General features: G+C 37.6%; 1 protein-coding gene and 1 long non-coding RNA gene across 4 annotated transcripts in view; one reads left to right on the top strand and one right to left on the bottom strand.

The window, feature by feature from the left end:
* LOC121372239 overlaps positions 1-8,783 on the bottom strand; it is a 107,349-nt gene extending 98,566 nt beyond the window's left edge. Inside the window, exon 1 of the long non-coding RNA XR_005957902.1 lies at positions 8,486-8,783. This is a non-coding gene — a long non-coding RNA (uncharacterized LOC121372239). The remainder of the gene's footprint in view (positions 1-8,485) is intronic.
* An 8,453-nt stretch (positions 8,784-17,236) lies between these two features.
* The window catches only part of LOC121370691 (connector enhancer of kinase suppressor of ras 2-like), a 57,773-nt gene continuing 53,305 nt past the window's right edge, over positions 17,237-21,704 (top strand). For all 3 annotated transcript variants that reach the window (XM_041496098.1, XM_041496099.1, XM_041496097.1), the window contains exons 1-3: positions 17,237-17,362; positions 18,959-19,122; positions 20,338-20,561. In XM_041496098.1, coding sequence (XP_041352032.1) covers positions 17,272-17,362; positions 18,959-19,122; positions 20,338-20,561 — 479 coding nt within the window. In that variant the 5' untranslated portion in view covers positions 17,237-17,271. The remainder of the gene's footprint in view (positions 17,363-18,958; positions 19,123-20,337; positions 20,562-21,704) is intronic.

The raw sequence follows: 21,704 nt of genomic DNA, 5'->3' as shown, positions 1-21,704 counted from the left end.
TTTTTACTATTAGAACCGTTTTTGATAACTGAAATCATACTTTACTTAGATTTTATTGTTTAGCTTATCCATTTCCATACATTCGACGTGTTTTTGGTCATCCTGGTGGTTTTAATATCACAAAATGCATTTCTCATATTTTAAAAAAAGCACGTGCGTCTGAGAAGAAACAGTTATGGAGTAGAGTTTTAGTCAGTTTTTAGAGGGTATTTCAAAGTCACAGACTCATGTTTCACTCAATTGTAACTTTATCCAAATTTGTTACAGGTTTGTAGATTAACTGAACTTAGTGTTAATTTTCACGGGTTGAAACTAGGGTATGTCCCTTTAAGTGTGTGTGCAAGTCGATGTGTGTGTCGGGGGGGGGGGGGGGGGGGAGGGAGTGACAATAGATAGGCATGCACTGAAGTTTAATTATTACTGTCAGAATTAAAGGTCCATTCAAATCTCCATGCCTGTGCAGTGGTGTATGAAATCAGAAAAGCATTTTCATTGATATATACCTCTAAATATTACAATTCTTAAATGGCAACTGGAGAATTGTTAGAGGTTCATCTTTCAGCCCTCTTGTGGCTAACCTGATAAATGCGCCATCATAACATCCGGCTGCTCCTTAAAGTCCTGTTTCATTGCAACAGAAAGAAAGAAAGAAATGTGTTATTTAACGACGCACTCAACACATTTTATTTACGGTTATATGGCGTCAGACATATGGTTAAGGACCACACAGATCTTGAGAGGAAACCCGCTGTCGCCACTACATGGGCTACTCTTTCCGATTAGCAGCAAGGTATCTTTTATTTGCGCTTCCCATAGGCAGGATAGCACAAACCATGGCCTTTGTTGAACCAGTTATGGATCACTGGTCGGTGCAAGTGGTTTACACCTACCCATTGAGCCTTGCGGAGCACTCACTCAGGGATTGGAGTAGGTATCTGGATTAAACTTACCTACCAGCCTGTAGACCGATGGCCTAACCACGACGCCACCGAGGCCGGTTCATTGCAACATAGTCTGACTTTAGTTAAGATCTTCTGTATTTTGATTGTTGTAAGTAATTATACATGTACTTGTAAATTGTATCATGTGACTTTATTTTAAGGAACCGGCCTCGGTGGCGTCGTGGTTAGGCCATCGGTCTACAGGCTGGTAGATACTGGGTTCGGATCCCAGTCGAGGCATGGTTTGTGCTATCCTGCCTGTGGGAAGCGCAAATAAAAGATCCCTTGCTGCCTGTCGTAAAAAAGAATAGCCTATGTGGCGACAGCGGGTTTCCTCTAAAAAAAACAGTGTCAGAATGACCATATGTTTGACGTCCAATAGCCGATGATAAGATAAAAAATCAATGTGCTCTCGTGACGTCGTTAAATAAAACAAACTTTAACTTTTCTTATTTTAAGGTTGGTGGGTTTTTTCGTAATATACTGATCAGTGACACTCCGTACACCTAGGTATCTGTTATCATTAACACTCCATACAGCCAAAAGCACCACTCCGTACACCACAGTGGTTACGGATTTGTCGCTGTAGCATATAGCATGTATCTCATAAAAGTCTAAACTAATAATGGCGAGATTGTGTGTGAAAGTTCGTTAGTTATTCCCAATAATGTGTACATAAATACGTCTGTCAAATGTTAAATGAACTGGTAAATACTTTGGAAATAGTGTGACAGGGGTTTTCCGAAAACGAAGGCCCCTCAACTGATCATCATTAATTTTACATTAATAAAATAACAGCTACCGTTTTCTCACACACATATATGGTCGTTATTAAACTAAACTAGAAGATGAAAATAAAATTTCGCTTTTTTTCTGATTTAATATCAAAAATGTGTCCAAAAAGATCACTAACCTTTCTGACATTGTCGTGTACCCCGCTGCAAATGTTACGTGACTGATCGCCAACAGAAGACGTCCTGGCGTACACATTACACCCAGTGGATATAGGTAGATATGATTTTAGGTGGCAAGCCTTTTACAGCACGCCGGTGTCACATATAATTTGCACTCCTCAGTCAATATTATATGTTGAATAAGCACTCCCCAGTGCATATTATATATGTAATATACACTCCCTCAGTCTGTATTATATGTATAATATGAACTCTGAATAATATGCACACACACACACACACACACACACACACACACACACACACACACACACACATTGCACGTAGGCAATAATAAGTTTTTAAGCACTCACAAATTATATGTTTTGAGTGCTTTTGATGGTTGTATGGCCAGTGTACATTGTAAAAGTTGGTACAAATCTCAGTGGCGAATCTAGACGTGGGTGTTGGTATATGAATCAGGGGAGGATCCGCCCTTGAAAATTTTGCAGAATAAAACTAATAACTCATCATTCGTAGTGATTGGATGGATCCCAGAATCTCTTCACCCATCCCTTGATTCCCTTTATTCCTGTTAATATGACAGGAATTATGTGGAGATAACATTGCAAAGCTTGGTTTTAAACAGGTTCATATTTTATAACAAAAAACTCATTACTACAGACCCACCCCACCCCAGTTAAGTGCAACCTTGCATGCACATGGCTAGATATACATGGACAACCATTGTTTGTTTAAAAATAATAATGTTTATAATGCTTTAACTAAAGGAAGTTACACGGACGATCTGAAAGACAAAGGAAGAAAAGCAAATTTTAGACGAGCTGTAACAAAACAGAAGAATGATGTTCAAATAAAGGTAATATCAGCGTATAAAACAATAATTTACACGTCATAGATCTATACTATAGCTGTAAGTAACGATACTAATCAAAAAAGAAATGTTTTATTTAACGACGCACCCAACACATTTTATTTATGGTTATATGGCGTCAGACATATGGTTAAGGACCACACAGATTTTGAGAGGAAACCCGCTGTCGCCACTACATGGGCTACTCTTTCCGATTAGCAGCAAGGGATCTTTTATTTGCACTTCCCACATGCAGGATAGCACAAATCATGGCCTTTGTTGAACCAGTTATGGATCACTGGTCGGTGCAAGTGGTTTACACCTACCCACTGAGCCTTGCGGGGCACTCACTCAAGGTTTGGAGTCAGTATCTGGATTATAATTCCCATGCCTCGACTGGGATCCGAACCCAGTACCTACCAGCCTATAGACTGATGGCCTAACCACGACGCCACAGAGGCCGGTGCGATACTAATCACGTATACAATTTATATTTTATAACGTATAGTATATACATTCTCGATGCACAAGGGCAGAACCTAGCGCGGTTGGTATTATGATCGATCCTCATCGGTGGGCCAAATCGGCCATTTCTTTTTCTAACCAGTACACCACGACTGGTAAATCAAAGGTCGTGGTATGTGCTATCATGTCTGTGGGATAGTGCATACAAATAAAAATCCTTACTATACATATAATTTGAAATTCCATTCATTATTATACACATAATCTAAACTCTACATTCATTAATCCAACTACGCATAATCTAAACTACATATTCATTATTATACATATAATATTCGCTTCTCGTTCATTATTATACATGTACTCTGCACTCCCCATTCATTACTATACATATAATATGCACTCCCCATTAATTATTATACATAAAATCTGCACTCCCCATTCATTACTATACATATAATATACACTCTCCGTTAATTACTATACATAAAATCTGCACTCCCCATTCGTTACTATATAAATATAAACTACACTCCCCCATTCATTACTATACATAGAATCTGCACTCCCCAGTCATTATTATACAAACTACACTACGTATTCAATATTATAAACAACACCTGCACACCCTATTCATTACTATACATATAATATGTAATCCCCATTCATTACTATACATATAATATGACTTGACTTGACTTGAATAATTTTTTCATGCTCATATACTACTAGAGTTTCGAGCATGTCCGTACCGGGGCCTGTCTCTGGATAGCTAGTGACTTGCTCCGGGACAGACATATAATATGCACTCCCCAGTCATTACTATACATATAATCTGCACTACACATTCTTTACTATACATATAATCTGCACTACCCATTCTTTACTATACATATAATCTGCATTACCCATTCGTTACTATACACATAATATGCACTACCCATTATTTACTTTATATATCGTCGCGTGAGAGCTAAAAGGTCGTAAGTGGCAGATACGACCTAAAACGTGCTTTTTGCATGTATGCAGGAACAATTTCTTCAATATCGAAACAATGCTTGCTGTTTTTGATACATATATTAACTCTATCCTTAGTTATGGTGCTGAAGTTTGCGGATTTCACTCGGGTCATGATGTTGAAAAAGTACATATACAATGTTGTAAAAGATTATTGGGTGTAAGAAAATGAACGTGTAACGAATTTGTTTATAGCGAACTGGGACGGTTTCCACTTCAAATAACAAGAAAACTGAGAATTTTTAAATATTGAATAAAATTACGTAACACTACAAATTGTATTCTAAGGGGTATATATGAAGAAATGGCACACTATAACGATAATTGGTTAATTAACATTAGGCACGAATTGTATTCACTTGGATTAAACTATATTTGGAATTTATCGTATGTTGACGACAGTATCTACATTATAATCAAAGAAAGGATAAATTAGATACTTTTAAGCAATTATGTTACAGCAAAACAATGACAACGTCTAGAGGACTTCTATATCAACATTTATTAAATGAATTTAGATTACAAACATATTTAAGATTGCCAATGGAAACGCGTTATATAAAAGAAATATGTAAGATTAGAATATGCGCTCATAAATGTAGAATCTGGCAGGTGTCGAAACATTGAACGATCAGAAAGAATATGTACACTGTGTAACGCTAATGCTACAGAAGATGAATATCACTTTATAATAGAGTGTCCACAATACAAAGATTTGCGTTGTAAATATATAAAAATGTATTATTATAAGCAGCCAAATGTGTATCGTTTTATACAGTTATTAACCACCGGTAACAATAAGGAAATGAATAACCTAGGCAAATATTTAGTGCAAGCGAATGCAATTAGAGATCGGTTAATGCACGATAATAGTTAATGTAATAAATGTAACTTATATCACTTCATTTGTCCATGATTATATATAAACCACACCCACCATTGTTTTGCACGTGTGTATTTTGTATAACTATGTTGTATTATTTATGTTATGTATCCAGCTGATGAGTTGTAAAGCTCAAAGCAAATAAAGAACTTGAACTTGCATATTCGGAATCGCCATCCCTGATTACATATTATCACCCAAAAATCGTAGCTGTTTCCCTAATTGCATCGCTTACAGAAGGATTTAAATGGTCGTAAGTGAATCACAGATACCAATTTGCACGAAAAAAGACTTTCCTCCGATTTGCTTGCTGTCCATTATGTGAACACGACTGGTCGTGTGCGGTAGATACACCCTTTTTAAACACAGTTCGTTATATAATTATGTCTGACATAGGTCGTATGTGCCAAATACGACACATATGTATTGTTTGTTATCGGTCTGTGACAGAAATTACAAATGCGAAGTACAATAGAGCATACATTATGTCAATATTTTTATGTGCTTGAATCCTAAAAATAATATGACTTTTGTCGTTGTGAAAGCTCGGTCTATTTAAGAAAAACATTTGGTACTGCATGCAACGAACCATTTGGCAACAGGCAAGAATGGTGTCTGTATATATAAATAGGAACTGCAGTAACATTAATGTTTGTATGGTTTGCTATTTTATGTGCACGATAATTATAATAATAAACATGTTTTGGTGAATTTTCTTGAAAAACAAATATCTATTTTGAAATGTTTTTAATTGAAGCAAAGTTTCCAACATGTAATTTGTATCTGTAGATACAATTTTAATTCATAATAATGTTGTATATGGCATATACGACCAAAGTGCAAGCATAATCACACTGATTTTGGATGTACATGTATTTAATTATTATGATACGGTGATCAAGTTCCGCCTTTCAACTGCCTTTGAAGATCTACAGGATTGCCCTAATGTAGCCATTATAGATTAACAATATTGCACGTACAAACGTCATTGTAAGTTATCCAGGACAAAGTTCAGTAACAAAAGACAGTGTAATCAGACATAAGGTTAAAATGCGAATAAAGTGAATGTGGCCTCAACGTAAACGATAGCAAGATCTATGAACTCTGATTAACTTTACAGTTAACAAATATTGACAACAGACTATTCCTGTTCTGAGTCAGACCCCCGATCCTATCGGAGACCGGACTCTGGTTAGGTGTGTTCGAAACCCTAGTGGTATATGGACTATGGACACGTTAAACCAGTTACTAAGCTAAGCTAAGCAACAGAATGTTGAACGTGAACATGACACAACACACACACCAAAACATTAGCACAACATAGCACGCACAACAGAAGCTGAACATGACATAGCACACACAACATAAGCTAAACATGACATAGCACACACAACAGGACATGAACATAACATAGTTCACACAACAGGACCTGAACATGATATATAGCATACACAACAGAACTTGGCACATCAATGACAACAAGACCTGAACATAACATAGCAAAAAGCTGAACATGAGAAAATAATCACCATAGAAAATGAATGTGACATAGCACTTGCGACAGTTTATTTATTTGTTTTGTTTAACAACACCACTAGAGCACATTGATTAATTAATCATCGGCTATTGGATGTCAAACATTTGGTAATTATGACTCATAGTTATCCGAGGAAAACCACTGCATTGTTCCTATTGCAGCAAGGTATCTTTTATATGCACTTCCCCAGACAGGACAACACATACTACGGTCTTTATCCAGTCACTTGCGACATAACCTGAACATGATATAGCACTCACAATAGAACCTGAAAATAATAGAGAACTCACAACAAAACCTGAACATGACATGGCACACACAACAGAACCTGAACGTGACATAGTGCACACAACAGAACCTGAAGAAGAAAATGACAAAACACACATACAACACACCATGATCATGACATGTCGCTCAACAGACGCAGAAAATAACCAGTACAAAATAAATGAAAACCTTACCAGTACAAAATAAAAAAAAACCCTGTTAAATTCTTCGTGAAGCAAATGCGCAACTATTTCTGGTAGGATAACAGTGGGGGAAACCTTAGCCGTTTCAAACGAAGCGGGTATTTTTACATGCAAAGATGGTGGATTATGAATGGTTGAAACAAGGTCACATTTATTAACCTTTAAAAGTTTCATGGTTAAGATGTTACTTTCTATCTGAATAAAAGTAAAAATGTGATTTTTGGATAAATATACAGATAATCTATCTATATCTAAATTGGGTGCCAATCTTGGTGAATATACAGTGAGAGGTAGTAATATTGCAATCTGTTAACATTGTCATAACATACAGGGGCGGATGCAAGATTTTTCTATGGAGGAGGTGCAACGCTTAAAAGGGGCACCTACTAACAGTATTTAAAAGTACATTCTAAAGTTTGTTTTGTTTAACGACACCACTAGAGCGCATTGATTAATTAATCATCTGCTACTGGATGTCAAACGTAATCATCAGATGAAAACCGCTACATATGCACCTTCCCACAGACAGGAAAGCACATACCACGGTCTTTGAAAACTGGTTGGAACGAGAAAAAAGACAATTATTTGAATGGATTCACCGAGGTGGTACGATCCTGCGACGCAAACACCTCAAGCGAGCACTCAAATGATTAAGCTAAATCCCGCCCCTAGAAGTACATTAACGTTTTTAATAGCATGTATTATCTATTTGGTAATCTTCTACAGAAATATCAAGCTGTTCCCCATTAAAAACAATTTTTTAAAGTTTGTGTTGTTTAACGACACCACTAGAGCACATTGGTTTATTAATCATCGGTTATTGGGTGTCAAACATTTGGTAATATGAATATATAATCCTAGAGAGAAAACCTGCTACTTTTTTGTAAGTACACTGTAGTAGCAAAGTATCTTTCATATGCACCATCCCGTAGACAGGATAGCACATACCACGGCATTTGATATACCAGTCGTGGTGCATTGGCTGGAACGAGAAATAACCCAAAGTGATACCGACGGGAATCGATCCCAAACCGACCGCGCATCAAGCGAGCGCGTTACCACTGCGCTACGGCCCTCCCCTTTAAAAACAATACAATAATGCACTATGTTTATCTGCTAAACAATGGATTTTAGAGGGGTTGCACCTCCAACACACTAGAGGGCAGTTCTTATGATTAATCAACTGAACTGAATTAGCCTCGTGAATATTTCCTGTACAGTCTTATTAATATGCAGCGTAGAGCATGGAGAATGTTCCTTCTCAATCAACCCTCCCCCTCCCCCTCCCCCATACACACGCAAGCAATGCGGGTGGTCCCTCATTATAAAACCCTCGCTACGCCAATGCCTACGTACCCCAACTCCGACTTCGTCGGTCCTGAAAAACAAACAAACAAACTCTTACCTCTATTGATATATTCACTCAGCACTTTTAGAAAACATTGCATCAGAACAGCCCGGCTCCGGAGGGTACGAGATGGTACAAAGTAAAGTCAGGAAAAGAGTAGTAGGGTCCGACCCCGCTTTCTATTTCTTCTTAGATAAGAGTTGGGTAGTCAATCTTCGAGTGCTGCTAGGACAGGTTGGGACCAAACGCAAACAATCGATTGCCATACGAGTCGCTGAACGAGTCGACTAAAATCAGTCGGAAATATGACATGGGGACAAGGACTCTTGCTACAAAAGATCCACCCTGGTGGTGCAGGCTGTCAAAACGAGAAGCCTTAGTCCCAATGGCCGCAACCACCACAAATGAAAACTCCATTTATAGTCCGTCCCATCATTTTATAAAATGTTATTTGCAAATAATGTCTGTTTGGTTTGACGTAAGAAGAAAAGTAAACGTGTTTTGGAAATAACAAAAACATATTATTTTTGTGTACAATTTACAAATCAATCGGCTCGGAAATAAATAACTTCTAGTAAATTTCATAGTATGAAAATAAGCGGTCCCTGTGTAACGGACTAATATTGACATAAGCTAACAACAACAATAACAACAAAAATAGAGGACACACGAGTCGAGCAGACGAGCAGGTTGCATAGTACCAGACAAGAAAGTTCCGTTTCAAAGTTCGAGGTTAACTGTCAAATCTATTGGGGGGTTTTGTGCTTTGTTTTACGACACCACTAGAGCACATTGATTTATTAATCATCGGCTATTGCATGTCAAACATTTGGTAATTGAAAACCCGCTACATTGTTTTCATTAGTAGCAAGGGATCTTTTACGTGCATTATCCCACAGACAGGATAGCACATACCACGACCTTTGAAATACCAGTCGTGGTGCACTGGCTAGAACGAGAAAGAGCCCAATGGGCCCACCAACGGGGATCGATTCCAGACCGACCGCGCATCAAGCGAACGCTTTACCACTGGGTTACGTCCCGCCCTGTCAAATCTAATGGTGCGCTGTGATTAGTAGTATGTGACATTGGTTAGTCCTATTTGTGCCAATTGTGCAAATACAATTATCTATCGCCAATAAACAAATCCACTTTTATTTGTTATATACCGGCCTCGGTGGCGTCGTGGTTAGGCCATCGGTCAACAGCCTGGTAGGTACTGGATTCGGATCCCAGTCGAGGCATGGGATTTTTAATCCAGATACCGACTCCAAACCCTGAGTGAGGCTCAATGGGTAGGTGTAAACCACTTGCACCGACCAGTGATCCATAACTGGTTCAACAAAGGCCATGGTTTGTGCTATCCTGTCTGTGGGAAGCGCAAATAAAAGATCACTTGCTGCTAATCGGAAAGAGTAGCCCATGAAATGGCGACAGCCATGAAATCTGTGTGGTCCTTAACCATATGTCTGACGTCATATAACCGTAAATAAAATGTGTTGAGTGCGTCGTTAAATAAAACACTTCTTTCTTTCTTTTAGTTGTTATACAGTTGTTATATGCAGTATATACTAGAGGTTGGAATCACGGCAAGGTACCCCCAAAAATGGAGCTGCGATTTCAATAAAAATTAGGGTTGTAGTAAAAATGGTATTTAAATCTCTTAAATGGTGTGACCCCCTCCCATTTTCTTACAGGTAGATTAAATGTGAGGTCAAGGCTTTTTATTGATGTACCGCCTGGGTGTGTTGATACGCTGCTTATATATCAGTTTTATTAGTAAACGTAATTAAACATTATATTTTCAATAATATATAAATGGGAATTAATAAATATTTGGTACATTGGACTCGAGTACTTGAGGGTCAAACTCGACGCGGACCCGAGTACCCGACATTTACTACTAGATGATAATGAAACTAAAGAATAAAGTAAAATAGCATCATGCATCTTAGTTCCAGCGCTGAACATGAATCCGAAATCATGCCATTGATTTGCATTTAGAAACCGGCTGATGCGTTCAGTATTTCAGTATTGTGACGGATGGACGGCCAGATTAAAAAGAGAAACTAGCACATTATCATATGAATATTATATAACTTGCATTACTAATTAGTTACTGCTGAAATTAATGCTCTACATAGTGTCACTTGTACGGGTACTCGAGTCCTGTGATCGAGTACTAGTGGAGACCCTAATTGGAACAAGCACGTTCAGTGGCAGCGACAGGTCAGGTCAGGTCAGAGAATTTAACGTGCTCATTCAGAGCAAGCCTGTCCTGGGCGCAGATGTCGACCTCAGTCGGCTCGTCCGTCCAGGACAGGATGGCAGCGGCATATCATGTCATGTCATAGGGTTTTACGTGCACATTCAGAACAAGCTGTTGTAGCGCACGCCTGTCGTGGGCACAAGAACCGGCCTTGGCCGGCTCCTCCGTCCATGACAGGAAAGGTGGGGGGAGGGGAGAGGAGGGATCGCCTGCACTGGCAGGTGCAAGGGAGCACCAGCAGCCCGATCAAATCGGTAGCAGGCGGGTGGTGGTGGTGGTGGTGGTGGTGGTGCTATAGAAGTTAAATGCCAAAGAGAAAAGGGTGCGCAATTTTGATTGAGGGAATTTGGCGCAATTTTTAACGGTCGGTCGAAAGGTAAATGGCCGAGCTAATATAGGTTTTGATATTAGTGAATCGAGAGTAGCTCGTTATATTTTAGACCTCTACGATGCTGTGGTGTCTCCCTAGGTTGCTCATAGGGCCCTTATAAAGGGCCTGACCGCTTCTGGTCGAGGCATCACCAAGTACCAAGTTATTACCAGCAGCAAGTATTGGGGGTTTGGGTGGGGGAGGCCGATATACTTTTGTTCAGCTTCTTCCGGGTGCATTGCAATTGTGTACTCGGAACCGGTATTCTTTTGTCCGGTTCCTTATTAGAGTACGTGCTGGGCCATTAAATGGGGGCGGGTGTGCATTGTTATCATTAGTCAATGCACCCTGTGTACTGATGCAGTGAGCGTGTAGTCTGTGTGTGAATCCTAGTTTTGTGTTAAGGTTGAACCTGTTGTCTTACGTCCCTATTCTAGTGAGTTCAACGGTCATTCATGACCACCCATCCCCCTCCGTCTTTGTATAGCATTGAGTACAGTGACGGAGGGGGAGTTAAACTAGCCTAGCTATCTAATTTGAAGGGTTAAACCCTTATAGTTTAGGTATTGGTTTAAAACGTCTAGTGCTTGGCATACTTAACTTTATTACCAATGCAATAAAACGAAACTAACGGTGGCAAGTAGCAATTGTATACATATATGCACCAATCTAGGTACTTAGTTTAAAGAATTTTGATTCCCGCCCCCTAAATATAGGATTTTAGTAGGCTTACTTGGTTTGTCTTCAGGCTATCTGGATAGTTGGGTATAGGTTTTCCTGCATGTCTTTGCTTCTGGAACCCTAGTTGACTTACCTTAGTTAGTTAGGATGGAATGCATCAGTAATAAATAAAAAAACATGGTGCGGGTGCAAAGACAAATTCGTGCAGTTTATTTAGTTTATGGCAGCGGCGATCCGGACACGTCTTAAGTAGCCTACACTGTGACACTGATCTACAGCGGCGAGCCAAACTCGAAATGGGATATGGGATAGAAAACTCCCGTTTACATGCTAATTGTATCCAGTCAAGGAATCCACTTTTGGCACAACGTCTAACGATCCAGAGAAGGAGGGATAAATTTGGGGTGAACGGAATATGCAACAGATACTTAGTGTAAAGCCAAAACGTAATGTCAGAAGTTAATTAAATCAAGGGTCAAAAACGAAAAGCACATTAGCTGCTCAGAGCTAACATAGTTAGACGGGCTGTCCAGGATAAATGGGAATAATAAGCAGACCCGTAGCCAGCTTTTCGGGGGGGGGGGGGGGGGGGGGGTCGACTACGTATTTGCTGAGGTCTTTTGGATATTAAGTGCCTAAGGGCGGTAAGTACCCGAGCTTTGTATGGGGGTCCAGGGGCATGTTTCCCCGGAAAATTTGAAATCTCTGAAAGCCTGGAACTTAATTTTTTTTATTTAAAACAATGATGTTCGACTATTTTACAGAGTGTATTTTTGTGATTAAGGTTATTTATTTATTTATTTATTTTTGTTTTTCAGATAATGAAATTCTAGCATACAACAGGAGTTAAGGATATTGACCTGAGGTATATGTTAAATAATTTAGCCAATTGCATATTATAACCTTGGTAGCAGAAAAGGTACGTGCACCTCCGAACTATGATTAGTTCCTTTAATAATGAACATATTTATGAAAAACGAAACAAATTGCCTTCTTAAAATTGTATCATCACGAAACATCTCAAACACATATGCAGCCCTGTTAAGAGTACAGGTGTAGTCCTCAAACGTTTTCAGCAAAAAGTATTGCATAAGGAATTGCATCCTATTTCCTTTTTGTCAATGGTGCGTCATATCATCAAAATGACATATACACGTTAGTTATCAAATGTTTTGAAATTCTTGGAAATAACCGGCATAATAAAGCAACTTCTATGCCAAAATGACAGATGAATATTGCTTGATACATACATACATACATACATGCATACATACATACACACATATATACATATAACAAAACAAACGATAACAAAAAAGAGAGAGAGAAAAAAGGACCTCAGCTTTGCTGGAGGGTTTGGACGAACCCACCGACCCACTCCCTAAATACGGGCCTGAATAAGTAAAGATAAAGATAAAGATAAAAACTTTATTGCATATAAACATTCCACATACGGAACTGGATGCAAAACATATGCATAAACAAAAAGTTCTTTCACTGGAGTGAAGGGTTTTGTATGGCGCCCAGTCTCTATTTTTAATTTGTGGTCACCGAGACGTAATTTAGTAAAAGCTTTACGGTGTTCTGGATGTATACAGTGTAATAAATATGGCTCTAGTTGAATATTGTGTTTATATAATTTGTACATTCGCATCTTATTACTGGATCCATCTCTTTTGGCTGGAGCTATAAGGTTTTCTTTTAAAATATTGTGATACTTAGTTTTAATTATATTTATAAGATGAATGGGATAATTGACAGTGCTTCGTTTTTTATTCAACTCACCAATGTAATAATATAATTTGTGAAGATAACCAATATTTTTCTTTTCAAGGCTTGTGCATTCAGAGAAAGCATGTTGTAAAATAATGTTGTCCGTAGTTTGCATATGGGAGTAAAAATGTAACATTCTTTTTACCACAGACAACAGGAGTGGGTACAAACCTAGCTCAGCTCTAGAGGCCCAATTATGGGTACGACTATTAACCTGTAGTGTTGACTTACAGAATTTTAAAAGCACCCTCTCTGGTAGGAAAGTTTCCAAATATTTTAATGATATGAACTGGGCACCCCAAACCTCACTGGATTATAAAAGGACAGGCTCAACAAGAGAATTAAATAACTGGCATGAAATGTCTACTGGTAGGTTAACATTTGAGGATTCTTTCTGCATCTTGTAAAAACAACCTAGTCCTTTGCTCCAAAGTGATCGGGAACATTCTTTAAAATTTCCATTTTGAGTAAAGTCAACCCCTAAATATGTATACTTTGTTACAACTGGGACTTTATTGCCCGAGAGATGCCAAGTAAGCTTATTTTTTGTACTTTGGCCACCAAAATTAACAATTTTTGTTTTAATAAGAATTGTTATAATTACAAACAGTACAAGAAGTGTACCTTAAAACACTCAAATATAATTTCTTTCGTTCTTACCGTCAACTATGTTCTGTAAATAAGCGTAGGAATACATGTATACATACTATTGGATGTTTTGGGGGTTTTTTTAACAGAATAAAAACAAATAAAAAATATATTGTAATTTTTTTATATTTATAACATGAATATCTCATCCAGTTTCCCTTATTTTTTTAATCGAGAAAACAGGTCACTTCCTTGTTCTATTTTTAAAACGATCACCGAACTGGGTCATTGGGCTTCTCGCCCATCCAGCTAAAAATAGTTCCAATCGATCTTGGTCTTCCGTCATGACGTATTTTTATGAGGTTTATGGAAGGATAACGCTTGGTTTTTTAGTGACGTCAGCCAATCAGAATACAGTAAATCGTATAAATTCGGAAAGTTTGTAATTATTTTAAATTAATAGTAAGATTGTTGTCATTACAATATATATCTAGTTGATTTTCGTTGTGATGATGCTGGTTTCTCTCGGCATGATCGTTTTTTCTGTGGGGATAACTGTTGCTTCTGTTTGGCAATGGTGGGAAATCTTGGTGGGTGTACTTGTGCTCCCGGCATGCACCTGTGGATGGATGTCAGTATCACGACTTGATCTGTCTTTGTTGTGTTTAATTGTAAGACCCACAGACTCCAGGAAAGAGTTGGCAAGAATACGATATTTATATTTACTGGGGTGGACTTTGTCGTGATACATGTTCTTTTTGGGGGCACCATTCACTGTAACAGAGTTGAATGGTCAATTACTTCCACATTTAATGAGGAAGCTAATTTTTTTATCTTATCATTTGCGTTGTTGATGTTTTTGTGGAGTTGGCCTGAATTAAAGAAGGCAAGATGAGTAAAAAGTAAATGGCTGCATTTGGAAATTTACTTTTATATTCATTAAACAACTGTTTGTATTTACTTACTTCAAAAGCGTAATCTGGAGGGGTATGGCAGTCATTTACTCCAATGTGAACAATGACTTTCTTCACAGTTGTTTTTTGAGGCAAGTTCTCGACTCGTTCCGTGAGTTTGGTCACTCCATGTCCTGGGTAAAACAATACCTTTGACGTACGGTTTGGAATGTGTTGACCGATAAAACGCAGAATCGAGTCACCTAGGAAAAGTGATGTTACTTCATCACTGATGTATGTATTGCGTGTTGGGGGGACTGGCTGCCTAATGTTCTCATATTTACCTTCCGTTTGAAGTTTGGTGTTGTGAATGGTCTTTACATTTTGCTGTTTCTTTTTCACCTGAATAAATTGCTCTTCTTCGTTGTCTTCTTCTGTACTTGATTGCTCATCTGTGTTGTTTATGGGGTTGTTTGTTTCTTTTATGCATGGCATAGAACAGTTTTCTTTAACGGCCGACGTCACTGGTACATTTGATCTGTCCTCAAACTGTCCCTCTTTAATTTCTATCAAAAGTCTCCACTGTCGATTTCTGTGAAGTTTGGAGTAACTCCACATTTACTGCATGTACTTGTAAACTGGCAGATAGGGCTCTGTTTTTCTTTTCAAGTTGTTCAAGTTTTCTTTCTAGCTTTCATTGGCCTTTTTTATTTGGATATTGTCAAGTTGTAAGTTTTCTATAAATCTGTTATGGGATTCTTGCATTTCCTTTATGCGATTTGAGAATTGCACTCTTATGTCGTTGATCAATTCTTCCGTGTCCCTCGTGTGGTTGTCCATTCTGGACTCTTGGGTACAGAAAGCTTCACGTAGGTCTGTAATCTTTTGGCTAAAATCTAATGTGGAGCTAGCGCACTGGTTACCTTTTCGTGTTGTCCGTTTTGAATGGTTAGCTTTCACATGTGTTTTGTTGGGTTTTTTGTACAGTTTTTTAGGTTTAGTACAGCTGGTGTCATTGACCTCATCGTCCATATCAACCTCAGAATAGTTTGTTGTCGATTCCATAAAAGGCATTGTAACAATATAGTCATCCGAGTTATCAATGGATAGGGGCCTACTTGAACAGGCATATTGGTTTGCATGGTGTTATAAGTGGATAGATCTTGTTCAGTGGTGTCTAGAGTTTTTCTGTCCTCTAGTTTCATTAACGTGGCAACATCTTTCTTACTTATTTCTCCGATAGTTATGTTTTTGGCAATTTGTGACAGTTTTGGAACTTCGTTCTCAACCCACAACTGTGCCTGCCCCTGAAACATTAGATGGCATGTGGTTCTGTATACGTGCAGAGTTCCCCACTTAATGTGTTTTCCATGGCTATCCACAGTTGCTATAGCTATCTTGTCTTCAGTGATTGTTGTTTTGGTTTCATCTGTTACTTCTGTCCATGTGATTCGTAATTGATTGTCATGTTCACTCTGTCCCCAGAGTATGTCGAAGGTACGGTGGCTGATTTCCGCCAAACAAACTTACAACTTTTTAGTACGGCGTTATAACGCCATATACAGCATTACAATGCCATATACAGCGTTATTTATTTGTTTTGGCGGAAATCGGCCACCGTACATTCAGACCGAGCAGAAAAAAATTCGCTAGACTGGTTTCGCGAATGTATAACGAGCGAAACGTCAGCTGGCTGAACTTGGCCTTAGACCACAATTAATTTCGCTATATGTTTCTATATAGCCTTAGTGGCTATAACATTTTTATTAATATCAGCAGGCCCGTGAAGTTTTGTATGTACCTTTGCCTGCATGGGGGACACATACCCTGAAAAGGACAACCCCTGTTGTCCAGATATTTCTCCCAGCATATTGGTTTAAACAGACACACCCTCTAAACCAGACCGGAGTACACCCATTTTACACAAAAAACACTACTTTTGCATGGGCCGGAATTACCACAAACAAGTCTTCAATGTCAGCAAGTTACACATGTTTACAAACTACATGCTATCCCCTGTCACTTCAGTCAAACAGTTGCCACTTCATAGCTGTCTGCCATGAAATAATCACAGTCAAACAGCAGACTACTTGCGCGGTCAAACGTCCGGATTTTCGACAACCAAATGGGAAGATAACTGTTATCTGAGGCCACTTGGGCCATTTCTGTTGGAGGAAATCACACACAGATCAGCGCATGAGCAAAGAACATTTCAATGCTTTTGCAACATTCGTCTTTTTGATCTGTCAAAAAAAAAAATTCTGTAGAAATGAAAATGGCTGAAAAAAGAGATAACACTAATAGTCATTACATACATTTTGAAAACTGGACGCCAGAAAAGGTTGCTAATTGGCTTAAAGGTAATGTAAAAACTTAGCTGTAGAAGTAAACGAGTAAAGAATCGATTACTCAATTTACTAAGATTTTAAAAATTAAAGCCGCACACCCTAGTATCATCCAGCGAAAATAAATTATAATTTGGTTAATCTACAAACCTGTAACACACTTAGATCACGTTTTTATCAAATGGAGTGAAAAAGCAGGTTTTATATCGATAAATACCATGGGAATCCCCTAGTTCACCAAGATAAACCTCGCGTGCAAGCACAAACATTGAGGTTTATCTTCATATCTTGTCTATTGTCCGAACCAAATTGTTAACAACTACAAAACATTACTCTCCTACCTTTAATTGCCGTTAGGTTTCCTCCAAAGTTTGTCCAGACACAAATCGCAAAAAAAAACACTACAAATATACAGATTCCACACATGAGACTGCAACGATGTTGCCGATATCGTCTTTGCTGAGATTGCATAGGGAAAAATACATGCAGTTTTTTGCCGTCTGCCATGTTGCTTGTTTATGGAATACTCTTCAAGAGGGGTGAGAGCCTCCAAAGTATGTGACACAATTAATATGAAACCAATGATCTCTAGTGGTATCATTAAAAAAAGTAATAATAATAAAAAAAAAAAAATTTATAATAATAATAATATGACGTCATGTTTGCTTTTATATCATAACATGTTATGACGTTGTTAGATTAAGTCCTATCCTTTCACCCCTCTTGAAGAATATTCCATAAAAAGTCAAAATGGCAGCTAGCACAAAATTACATGCTTTTTGCCCTATGCGCTCACAGCAAAGTCGATATAGGTGACATAGTTATCATCTGGTATGTGGAATCTGTGTCATTGTAATGTTTTTTTCAAGATTTCTGTCTGGACAAACTTTGTAGGAAATCTAACGGCAATTAAAGGTAGGAGAGCAATTTTTCGTAGTTGTTAACAATTTGGTTCGGACAATAGGCATTCCGCCATTAGCAGCTTCTGGACAACGGTTCCGAGGAATTTTGCTCGGAACGAAATTTGCAGTCAAAATAACGATTACCATCACATTTCCACAGCCTAATCGTATATTGTGATCTATTTGAAACAATCTTCACTTTGAATTAAAGGAAAAACGTCTGACTTTACCGAGCGGATTCTAGCAGACAATCTCAGCTGACACGCATGGCGACGTTCTAAATACCGGACTCATACGCCTTTTGAAGACCTTTTAAGACATAAAAATGAGTCTTGGTTGTTATTTTGATTTTGTGTGGGGGTTTTTATATAAAGATACTCTTTTAAACTCTGAAATTCTTAAGTTATAGTGAATACTAATAATTAGCATATCGGTGTGTTTGAAAGGCGTATGAGTCCGGTGTTTAGAACGTCGCCATTTAGCTAATTTTTGGCTATGCACAGCTATTTTTATCAGGGTGAGCCCTGCTAAAACGTACAAATTTAGGATTAAAATTGTAACATTTTTAAAACTCTTATTAACATTGCAGTTTTGATGTTACATGTACATACATGTATACTGTACATCTGTTCTGAGGAAACAAAAATGAGGACATTCTTTCAAACAGTATCCATTCAGAAGTTGATTATATTTAATAATTGTCTTATAGGTCTTGACGAAGCTGTCTTGCCATACATTCAAAGTTTTGTAAACCATGACATTGATGGAAAAAGACTTCTAATGCTGACACATTCGGATCTAGAAAAGCTGAATATCAAGAAGTTGGGTCACCAAGAGTTAATCCTTGAAGCTGTCGATATTTTGCGAGCAATCGTAAGTTTTTTCAACACATACAAGGTACCTGTCCACTTTGTGGCTGTCGGGCTAACAAGTCTTTAAAAACCTTAGTTTACAGTTCTTTAAATAAGTGAGAATACAAACTTATTTTTGTGACTTCACTAGTGCTTGTCAATTTATTATTATTGTTAGTCCCCTACCAGTCCAACCAGAGGGGACTGGTTTCATCTGTTCTTCTGTCTGTCCCACATATAATTTTCCGGATGTCTTTTCACAATGTCGTGATATATTGAGCTGATATAATGATGTAATGTTACAGATCAAGATTGACTTTCATGGTAATTTACTAATTTTTGACAGAGTTATGGCATTTGAACTTGGAGAATAACTAACGAGCTATGAGGAATTATGAATTATCTGTCCCTTTGGCGAGGGTTTTACAACGTTCATTCACGAGGGACAGATAATTCGTAACTCCTCGTAATGAGTTGGTTATTTACATCATATAGTATTACGCGCATTACATGACATAATGTAAGTGACGTCATAGCATAACGGCGTTCTTTTTACAGCTAAATGTTTACAGTACAAAATAACAACTATTTGCATTTGAAAATAATTATTTTTATATATTACTAAAGCCACTGTTTATGAAAATACCATTTCATGTTTACGAAACAAATGAGTCCATTTGTTTTTGTAAATCTTTGTAGATGGTATAACGTATGTGTAATCAGACTCATGAATGGAAACGTTATATGAATGAAAGTAAAGTTCCAGCCATGGCAAGCAACCAACCAAACGTCGTGATTTTTAAGCCAGCCAATCAGCTAGTGGCTGTAGAAGCAATCTGCACACTGTACAAAGATAAAAAAAATATTACCCTGTATATTTGAGCCTATATGGGTAATAAAGCTTTATCGTGTACTGTTTTATGTATCACAGTAACTGAGTTTTATGGCCCTTGAATTTATGAGATACGAAAATGTGTTGGGCCCAGTAGGAGATAATACGTGTATTGCTTTAGGAGTACTCTAAGAATGCTTGTTATTATTAGCTTTTTATTTTTTGAAACATCTTACTAGAATCGTAAAAGCAATGTAATATTACTAGTTTGGCATCCATCTCATAATCTTTTCCAACTAAAAATCTGGGATTCGTTGAAGTGCAAAAGTTTGCTAAATTTGCAACCTGAATGTATGTTTTTTTTTTCACAATCTAATTTTTTAAATAATTATTATTATATTTCAGCGATATGGATATGAGACTGAAAATCTTCAGCATTTGGCCTTGCAGCTGGGATGTAAGGCTAGGAGTCTGCACAACATGGTTCACGCTAATACCGGAGAAAATGACAAAAACATAGCCAACGTTTCACATCATGCACACCGCCACAGACAGTGGTCCATCACCATCCTGTCTGCTACCACGGACGTCTTGATGACTCTCAAGGCACTCGTTTCATGGCTGGACAAGTAATGCAGATTTTCATCAACTAATCATTTCTGTTTTTATAATCTGAGATAACAATGGAGTTCGTCTATTTAATACAAACTTTTACAATGCATTTAGTCTAAATCAGTGTTTCTCAAAGAATAATTATGTTGTAGTCTGGATGCCTACCTTTCTAAACTGCTTTTGAAGATCAGGCGCACAACAATTAACCTACTGTTATTAAAGGCAGAATAGCATCCTGCAACCAGTTGGTATTGACTGATTATAGTAACCAGTTAAAACGAAGTTCTAAACTGCTACTCGCAGGATATCATGTTGCGTGACCTGACTCAACTCATTTACTTTGACTAAATATTCAATTCCAGTTTTCTTTATGTTGTTTATTTCAGTCGAAAAATCAATGTGCTCTAGTGGTGTCGTTAGACAAAACAAACTAACTTTTTAGTTAGTTGAAATAAAGTTTTGCATTATGGTAAATAAAACAGAAACTATATTCAGAGTGAACAAAAAAGTTTGCCAAATCATTTATTTAAATTTCAAAAATTACAAGCACCCAGTTATTTTCTAATAAAATATCAATTATTATATGAAATTAATTCACCAGATTAAAATAAAATTAGCCCATTATGTTTTTTTAATGCTGAGTTGGCGAGTGCCAGAGCTGGCCCTGATATTTATTTACCAATTATGAGTTTAAAGACTATCGTCGGGGAACATTTTGTTCGGTATCGCGTCGCGATTCACAAAGCAACTTTCAGAGATCGCTACACAATTTTAAAACATTCAACAGTGATTGGAATCAATTTTCAATTGACCAGAAATATTGCTAATATTTTGAAAACAAAATGTTCCCTGACAGTGATTCAACCATTATAAAATTATTATTTAATTTTAATTTTTCTCCCTATGGAGTCTGCAATAATATTTGTTATCATGATTCAGTTTTATACTGAGATACATGTATTAGTGAGTAGGATATGACAAATATGTAGCTAGTTGAATAAACTAGTTTTCTGGGCAGCTTAAATGGGCATTTGGGCAATATTTTGTCATTGGGTCCATTTAGTGCATATTGATCAACTGTTGTGCAAGCCTGTAATTAAAATTCTAGTAATTTGTTCTGTTTTTTATTTAATTGTACATCAATGACTATTTAAACATTT

This window comes from Gigantopelta aegis, chromosome 4 (assembly GCF_016097555.1).
Source record: "Gigantopelta aegis isolate Gae_Host chromosome 4, Gae_host_genome, whole genome shotgun sequence".
NCBI lineage: Eukaryota > Metazoa > Mollusca > Gastropoda > Neomphalida > Peltospiridae > Gigantopelta > Gigantopelta aegis.
The sequence above is the reverse complement of the archived record's forward strand: the minus strand, read 5'-3'. Positions and strand labels throughout refer to the sequence as shown.